Below are 9,175 nucleotides of genomic sequence, written 5' to 3' on the forward strand. Positions count from 1 at the left end.
GTCAGGCACACCTTAGTCTTCAGGTCTGACCCATAGTGACCCTATATAGGGTTTCTGAGGGGCGGCGGGTGAGCTTGAACTGCCAACTTGGCAGTTCAAACTGATTGCAGTCCAGCACATTAACCCACAGCTCCACACCAGGACTCATCACACGGAGTGGTGGTGGTTGTATGCTACGGAGTCAATTCCAACTCATAGCGACCCTGATAGGGTTTCTGTGACTGTAAATCTTTATGGGAGCAGAAAGCCTCATCTTTCTCCTGTGGAATGGCTGGTGGTTTTGAACCACTGACCTTTAGGATCACAGCCTGAGTCTTAACCTCTACGCTACCATTGTTGTTGTTGTTAAGTGCCGTCGAGTCGGGTCCTACGCTACCATTAGGCACCTGCTAATAGTCTTTCCTCCTGTGCCTTCCACCATAAGTAGGACCCCAGATGTACCCAGTGGGAGTACCCACCAGAAAATAGAACAGAAGGTTGATGAGCCCAGCAGGGAGTACAGAGCAGGGTGTGTGCTGGGCGGGACCGGTGGGCTCTGTTGGTGCCTCCTGTCTGCAAGTAGAAAGTTTTCAATAGGGTACAGGTAGACTGAGAAGAGGAGCTTGCGGGGCCTGAGACTCCCAGCCCGTTGACTTACAGCTTCACATCGGAGTAGTTAGGGATTCATGGTCATGTCTGGTCAGGGGCCTGGCCTGACCAGTGTGTAGCTGGGACAACGGGCTGGTACCTTGAAGGCAGATGAAGGGGCAGGAGACTTGGATTTTTTCCGCATCAAAATTCACAGGTTAATACCAAAGTTGTGACAACTACAAAAAGTCAACCCCATAAAACGTGGGCTAATTTCATCACTCCAGCACAGTGGTTCCTGTCTTCTTTCTTTCCGTCTGCTGTCTTTTCAGCTGGGAAGCCAAGTGTGTGCTTGCAGGCCAGGAATGAAGGGCACAGAGCCTGGAACCCAGTCCAGCTGAAAGGAGCTGGAAGCGCCCAGCCCTGCCTCCTCTTTGTCCTGCAAGCACCCACCCACCAGGAGTTGGGGTAGGAGGTTAGCAGGGACAGGCACTGCCAAAGGTTAAGCAGTGAGCATGTCTGGATTTCCCAATTGGCTTAGCTCGCCGCTTACCGTATCTGAAAGAACTTTCTAGAACATGACACACACCCCCCCCAGAGGATACTCCTCAATCATATTTAGACCCTAATGATTTTCATGTTTCTTAAACTTTCAGCACTGTACGCGTTGGTCACACTGGAATGAAGATGCAGCACATTGTGGAAAACATCATTGCAGTCACAAAAGGACTTTCAGAAAAATTGCCAGAGGTACAGAGTGTTGCAGGTGTATCCATTGATCGATGGTGTGAAACAATCAAAAGACATACCTGTGGTGTGGTTCCTTTCTTTGTTGCAGAAGTGGCAGAGTGTGAAGCTTTTATACCTGAAAACTGAGAAATCGGTTGCCCTTCCTGTCTTCTCTTCATATGTCAGCTCTTTGGATGGGAAACAAGTACTCACCCAAGCCCAGAAGAAAAAAGTTAGTAGCATTTTTTACACTGCGTGTTGTTTTTGTTTTTGTTTTTGTCAGGTACTCTTGATTTGGTTTCAGCTCTTAGGCACCTTGTGTACAATAGCACAGAGCCCTGCCCTGTCCTATACCAGCTTCATAGTCATTGCTGGGCTTAAGTCCTCTTTTGCAGCCACTGTGTGAGTCCATCTCTTTGAGGGTCTACTGACCTTCCACTTTACCAAGCCTGAGGTCCTTCTCTGGGGACCGGTTCCTCCTGATAACATGTCTGAAGTATGAGAGATGAGGTCTAACCATCTGAGAAGCATCCTGGCTGTACTACTTCCTGGATAGATTTGTTTGTTCTTTTGACAGTCCATGGTATATATTTCGTATTCTCTGTCCAAGTTAGGAAATAACCCATATTCTCAGGACAAAAATGCCTTCTCTGCTCAGTTATCCTTCTGGGTTTCCCCTTTACATTTCATAGAGTGGAATTAGTTTAACTGTGCTTTGGGAAAAAGGCATTCTTACAGAATATTGTGGTGTTGTTGTTAAGTGCCGTCAAGTTGATTCTGACCCGTAGTGACCCTGTGTAGGGTTTCCAAGGAGCAGCTGGTGAGCTTGAACTGTGGACCTTGCAGTTCACACGGCTTTTCAGTCTGGCGCATTAACCTACAGCGCCACACCAGGACTCCACAGAATGTTGTAATAGTGTCTTTTAACTTACTTGCTTTCATTGGAAAGATGGTCCAAAAGAACAGACTGCCATTATTGGAGGCAGAAAGCCTGTGTTTTTGCCGTTATCTGATTTACCTCATAAAGTGGCCAGGAGTCGCAGACAGTCCAGTGGAGTTGAGACCTGCAGTCTTCTGAACCTGATTTGTTGAAAAACAAGGGTGAAGAACCCGGCTGTTGGCATTGGTAGAGGGCTGACTTTCTCCTGTTGGAATTAATCTCCCATCGAAAGTCACCACTGCTAACCTGTGTGTGTTGTTTGTGTGGTGTTATTTTGGGGGCAGGATGCAAAGAAAAAACAGACAGAAAAGCTCCAGAAAAAGAAAGAGAAGAAAAGGAGAAAAAGAGAAATGCAGCAGGCCGCAAAGGCTAATTCAGCCCGAAGTCAAGTAAAGAAGGATACAGCTGAAATCCAGAGTGCTGGAGCCCAGAAGGGTGGGGAGACCTCCGAAAAGAAGAAAAAGCGCCACAGAGTGAAAACCCAGCTGAAAGCGGGTGACGACTCCGGGGATGAAATTCCACTGCTGGTGCCGATAAAGAAAACGCCTGCTAAGAACAAAAGCGTAGAGGTAGGTTTTTTGTTTTGTTTTCATCATGGATTGATTGACTGGTGGTACTATGTGTCCAACAGGCCCTGTTCTGAGTGGGGAAGGGACGAAGTGGTTCTCAGGTGGGAGGTATTCATTGTAGAACTCGTCTCAGAGTGACACCTGTTCTACCAAAGCCTTCCAAACAACAGGTGACAAATACCAGGGCATTTGCCTTTATTTCACCTCAGCAAGTTTTTCATTTAAGGGCTAATGTAGGACCAGATCTTTCTGTGACTTGACTAGGTTTGTGTTTCTGAAAAGCATTGCCTTTGGTTTTAAAAGGCAGGCTAGGGTAGTCACTTAGGCAGGGTGGTTGTTTCTGAAGGTCAGCCCTGGATCTCCTTATCATGTTCTGGGAGAGCTTGATAGGCCAACCTGGGGACAGGGACACCCCTTCAACACGGCTGCAGCCTCGCACAGATTGGAGTGTGTTTTCTGTTTGTTGCTTTGGATAATGTTTTCACTGCACTTAGCAGTGTCCATTTAACTCTACCGGAGGCTGGCCCCTGAAATTGAAAGGGAAATGGGTCCCTGAGAAACTTGGGGTTTGGTGGGGAGAGTTGCACTCAGCAGGTGTTGAGAAGACTCCCTGGCCCCTCTGAGCAAAGCCTGTCCCCCGTAGCATGGGCCTTAACACATTTGCGCTGTAAATTGTTTGTAATTCGTGGTCACAGTAACCCTTAAAGTCTTTAGCAGTGATGATGTTTTCATATGTGAGTGGAAGTCTCTCGTTTAGACGCACCCCAGAAATGCTACTGAATTTTTAATATTCTTGAAATTTGCCCCAGTGGTCGGTGTATTAATTGTACGCTGTATCTTTGGGTTTGGGGATGGAAAAACAAGCTGTTTTTGTTATGGGACCAGTGGGTACAGTGTTAGCAGAGCTGACCAATGTCCCTCACGAACCTTTGGCGGGTTCACCTCCTTTGGCCCTTGTGGGAAGTAGAATCATGGTAATCATGTATACATTTCATCAGTGTTGACTCTGGAAGCAAAAATTTGAAAAATAGCATGTGTCCTTGCAGTGGCTTTGGTAAAATCATTAGTAATGTTTCTTGTTGCTAAGTGTCATTGTGTCTGTCCTGATTCATAGGGCTTCCAAAGAACGGCTGGTAGGTTTGAACCGCCCTTGTGGTTACCAGTCACGTGTTGATCCTACAGCACCACATCAGCAGTAATGTCTCATAGAGTTCATCGTGCTTAGAAATGCAGATGGAAAGATACGCAATAGGGATCCTGTCCTGTTACCTTTGTAGTGCCCAGCTCACTGGTCTCTCTGTAAGGTACTTCGGTACTGGACAGAGATGGCTGTGAAAATCGTGTCCTCAACCAGCAGCAGCAGCCACCTGGTGGTTTTAGCTGGCAACTCACTCCCCTCAAAGGCCCTCTGAATGTGACTTCTGGAGGATGGGTTGTCTAATAAGCACTGTTGGTTTTTAAACAGTTTGAGAACTCCCTACCCTAACTAAACCACATTGCAAGGAGTTTACAGTTTCATGAGAAGAAGAGTCAGAATTGGGTCACAGGTCTGTCAGCTGGGCTTATGGTGGTGGAGTCCAAGGGTCCTTCTCCTCACACACAGGAAAACCATGGCGGGGAGTCGGTTCCAACTCCACGCAACCCTGAAGAACTGCCCCACACTCAGGTCCCTTTGACCGTTATGAATCGTGGAATTCAGCTACTTTTCAGAACATCTAGGAAAGGCCATTCTCCATGTCCTCCTCACACTAGTGATCCCTTTGGGGTTACCTGATAAAACAAACACAGTAACTACAAGGCATTGTCCCTTCTCTGCCTCCATTTCCCCCCTTGACTTAAGAACTTTCTTCTTTTCTTAGATGCCAAAGGGTGACATAGTAAAGAAGTCTCCACAAAAGAGTCCTGCTCCCAACACTCCTCTTAGGAAGAAGAGAAAGGCCACCTCTGCACTGGGGACCCTGAAAGGCACAGAACCAGACTTCCAGGTTACAGGCCCAGCAGAGACGGGGGCCTCAGCTACAGGCCCCCAGAAGAAGCCAAGAATTCGAGAAGAGACAGCAAAAGAATCAGCCTCTGCTCTGGGCAAGAAAGACCCAAGGCAGACTCCTAAAAAGCCCGGACCCAAGTTTTTCGCCACTCCTAGTAAATCTGCCCGGAAAACTCCCCAGAACCCCAAGCAACAGCCCAGAAAACCCAAAGTGCCCCAGTTACACTAAACCTGGCTCAGCCAGAAGGAATTAACCAGAGCTTCTTGGAGGCTTAAAAAAAGCCAGGCCCTGCCCCCAAGAGTGAGGCCTGGGCCAAAAGGGTGTTCAGAACCACCACAGGTAACTCCACACATGTTCCGAGGTGTAGTTAAGACCCTACATGTTGAAGTAAAATCTATTTTTAATGGTTCTTCTGCCTATTTGCTACTAGAATGGGGAAATACATTGCTGCTCTGTGGTTGTGTTTTTTGTCATTATTAAAGTGTACCATTTGCTTCCGAGTGTATTATTGACAAACCCCGTGGCACGTGTCTGAAAGCTTGTGGTTCCGTGTTCTTATGTAAACTGGACCCTTATAGGCTCTGCTGCATCAAGGCATACTCGCTGCATGGGAAGCAGCCGTGGAACTGGTGAAGAACACCGGGTTTGGGACACCAAGCCAGCCAGCACACAGTGCAGTGACTTCTAAGGGTTCTGAATTGAACCTTGCCTGTTCAGAGACCAAAAAAATCTTCACCTTCCCTAAGCCTTCCCATTCTCCAGATTCCTCCTCACCTGCAGGATCTACTAGTGCCCACGAGACACTTGGAGTCTGGACTTGCTCATCAAAGTTGGCACCATTACCACATGTTTCTGAGGTCTGGAACCTTTCACGGAACCTGAATCTGGGTGGGACGGTCCCTGCAGTATAGGAATGTGCTCACCTTCAGGAGGCCCTGAGTGGGGCATGTTTTCAAATACCTGTGATTCAGAAACAAGTAACAAGCAGGAAGCTGAGGTGGCAGGAGACTGCTGCTGCTCTTTAGTGCCACACATTAAATTGTAGAGTGGATTTTCAAATTATGAAACCTCTAAAATACAGGATTGTCAATAGTCCCACCTCTGTTGAAACTCAAAAAACAAATTTGTTAAGTGCCATTGAGTCAGTTCCAACCCATAGCGACCCTGTATAGGGGTTTCCAAGGAGTGGCTGGTGAGCTTGAACCACCAACGTTGCAGTTCAAACTGACATTGTTGTCAAGCACGTTAACCCACAGTGCCACACCAGGACTCATAAAAGTAAAATTTACTTAGGTAGTCAATCATAATGCATTGCAGGAGTTTATCGACATCCATTGTAAAAGCGGGTATCCCATGAAATCTGTTTTACAGAAGATGGCAAGACTTCACGGTGCACTTAGTACATAAGTATTCTCCAGGTGTCAGCTTTCTGGGGAGCACTGAGGCTCCATATTCTCGTCTGATAAAGAATTTGCAACATTATGATAATTCTTAGGCATCTAGCCTAGAAGTCCTACTCGGTGACCAGCGTTTCTAAGGAGTGGCAGGTGGGCTTGAACTGCTAATCTAGCAGTTACCAGTGCTAATACCTACAGGGCTCTACCAGGATTCCAGGTGTATAATGGAACAAGGTAAAAACATCTCTACTTAATGAGGTTATAGGCCTGATGAGCTGCAGCGTAAGCACTAGACTGCTAACTACAAGATAGGTAGTTCACACCCACCAGCTGTCACTGGGAACCCAGACAGGGTCACTATGTCGGAACAGTCAACAGCACTTAATTTCACTATAATTCTCACTGTTCTCTATTGAAAAATTATACTTAAATTTCTCTTGTGCAGGATGCTAATGTTTAGACTTAAAGTAGGCTGTATGTAGTTGAGGACTTATTGATAGTTTTGGATTGTATTAAAAACATCCAAACACAGGTACTAGGTATCCAAGAATTCCTAAAGTTCCGAGGTTGTGCTCTTAGCTGGTCTGTAGGGCTGTGAGCCAAACATCTCCCCAGGGGCCAAGAAGAGAAGGGGACTGCTCTGATCCCTAGTGTGATACTGTAGGATAAGTGTACCACACAAGGTTGGTTTGAACTCACCGGCTCCTTAGAAACTCTGTACTGGGTGACTGTGTTGAAACTGACTTGACAGCACTTAACAAATAATACAGTAAATGATGTTCTTGTGGGTTAAGAGGTTTGGTGTGTGGCTGATGTTGCATCAGAAATCAATGTGTGGTCTCTGGAACTTGTCTTTCTTACCATAAGATCAAACAGACAAAACCAGAAGAAGAAACATGATGAGTGCATATAGCTTTTTGCTTTTGAAGAATTTGTTTGAATTCTAGTTCACTTGTTTTTCAGCAAGGGTAATCATCAAAAATAAGTTACTTTTAAATTGCAGGTTTGTTGTCAAGTGCCGAGTCGGTTCCAACTCATAACGACCCTGTATAGGGATATGACGAGCATTTTGTTGGTTTGAACCGCTGACCTTGTAGTTCACAGACCAGTACTGATCTACAGTGCCACTGTATTTGACGTCTTGTTGAGAGACTAAAGAGACGGTGTAGAGACATTGTTGAGTGTCAAATTATCACCAGACTTAAACAAAACCCATTTTCCACTTTGACTTCTGGGTCCTAGTGTGGCATTGCAGGATAAGCACTGGATTGCTAACTGCAGGGTCACGATGAGTCAGCACTTCACAACAAGTACCGCTTTCACTTCACAGGTGTTGAAAGGTTAAACTAGCAAAGAAATCACAGGTGATGAAAGGTTAAAATAGCAAAGAAATCACACGTGTTGAAAGGTTAAACTAGCAAAGAAATCTTTTGTTGTTGAGCCCTGTGGAGTCAGTTTCACCTCATAGCAACACTGCATAGGGTCTCCAGGGAGCAGCTGGTGAGTTTGAACAGTCGACCTTATGGTTCAAACTGTCCTTGAAGCGCAGGACTTTAAGCCACACCAGGACTTTTGCCAGCCAGTTCATGTTTGAAACGTCTTCCACATTCTACGTTTCTCTTCCTTAAATAGTCTGTGTTCACCCTGCCTCAATTTTTGTTGATTTTCACAACATCAAGATCCAGTGGGCATTTATGAACCGCAAGAAGCCCTTCTCAATCCTTGGATCTTAAAAGAAATTCAGCCATAGGATTAAAGACTGCAATGAAAATCTTGAGTGGAGATCAGTATAGCATTCTTGGAGAGAGACAGACCAATGATGTGGCTAGATTTTAACGCCAGATTGCTGTCTCAGTTTGACAGTCATCAAAGACTAGTCTTTCCAACTTATTAAGACAGAGCTTCAAAAAGTCATGGGGACATGGAATTGAAAGATAATGAAATGTTTTCCACAAACGTTTTGAAGCCCCTTCATGTAACTTACTTGGAGACATTTTCTATACTTGATGTTATAGGAAATAATCAGGGCAGGTATATAATCTTTGACTCACTTTTTTAAAAATACCTTTTAGTTTCCCAAAAGACAAAGACATACCCTCATATGTGCAATGACTCAGCTCTCCCTTACCAATTTCCCCTCAGAATTGTATTTCTGCAGGATACTCAATCTTACACTGACAGATTCAAGAATTTTTGTCACATTCAGACCCAAGCCATACCAATTTTCCAATCATGTAGCCATCCACACATGCTGAACCAGTACACGTTGCTCCAGGAACAGGATGGCAGTTTTTAAGTCCACCCAGAGGAAACTACAGTCTGAAAATCTGCATCCCAAAACCAGCCACTGAAAGTCCTATAGGTCTACTCGGACATATCTGGAGTCCTCATGAGCTAGAAACTAAGGCATGAAACATGACTTTGAATGACAGCTCTAGTCAGCAGCTCACTGTCGACGTGTAGCAGGCAGCACCTGACTACATGCTGCTCTTGTCTGTGACTACCCAGCCTTTTTATTGTTTTTAAATGTTTTATTGTGAATTATGTGATAGTTTACATGGGAGAACATTAGTTTTACATTCATCCTATCATATATCGTTTCATTGCCATGTTTATAATCCCCTCCATGCCTCATCAACCAACCACAGGGTATATCCTACGAGCCTGCCTCCACTCTACTCCCCCCGTCATCAGCACACAGCCCCTCTCCCTCTCTGGTTCTAAAGTCCCCAGGTGCTCCTTCTTTCCACATCATCATCTCTGCCTCTATCTCAGGCATCACTGCTTCTCTGGGTAGGGTCCCGCTCTCCAGTCTTCTCCCTTGATGGTCCTAGGGACCTCAGCTCCTAGACTGAAAAGTCAATCACTCCCCTCCTGGCTACAAAACGTCTACCTTTACATTTCTAACCCTCACAATCAGTCCTGATAACAATTATTCACTATTGTATCACAAGAGACCTATCCGCATTTCATTTCATCAGTCCC

The 9,175-nt window shown here is 45.6% G+C and overlaps 1 protein-coding gene across 1 annotated transcript in view; it reads left to right on the plus strand.

Moving 5' to 3' along the window:
* The window catches only part of RSL1D1 (ribosomal L1 domain containing 1), an 11,102-nt gene extending 6,081 nt beyond the window's left edge, over positions 1-5,021 (plus strand). Inside the window, 5 exon segments of the mRNA XM_006878321.1 lie at positions 926-1,035; positions 1,224-1,317; positions 1,406-1,528; positions 2,521-2,805; positions 4,665-5,021. Coding sequence (XP_006878383.1) covers positions 926-1,035; positions 1,224-1,317; positions 1,406-1,528; positions 2,521-2,805; positions 4,665-5,021 — 969 coding nt within the window.
* The last annotated feature ends 4,154 nt before the right edge of the window (positions 5,022-9,175 follow it).

This window comes from Chrysochloris asiatica, unplaced genomic scaffold (assembly GCF_000296735.1).
Source record: "Chrysochloris asiatica unplaced genomic scaffold, ChrAsi1.0 scaffold00102, whole genome shotgun sequence".
Lineage (NCBI taxonomy): Eukaryota > Metazoa > Chordata > Mammalia > Afrosoricida > Chrysochloridae > Chrysochloris > Chrysochloris asiatica.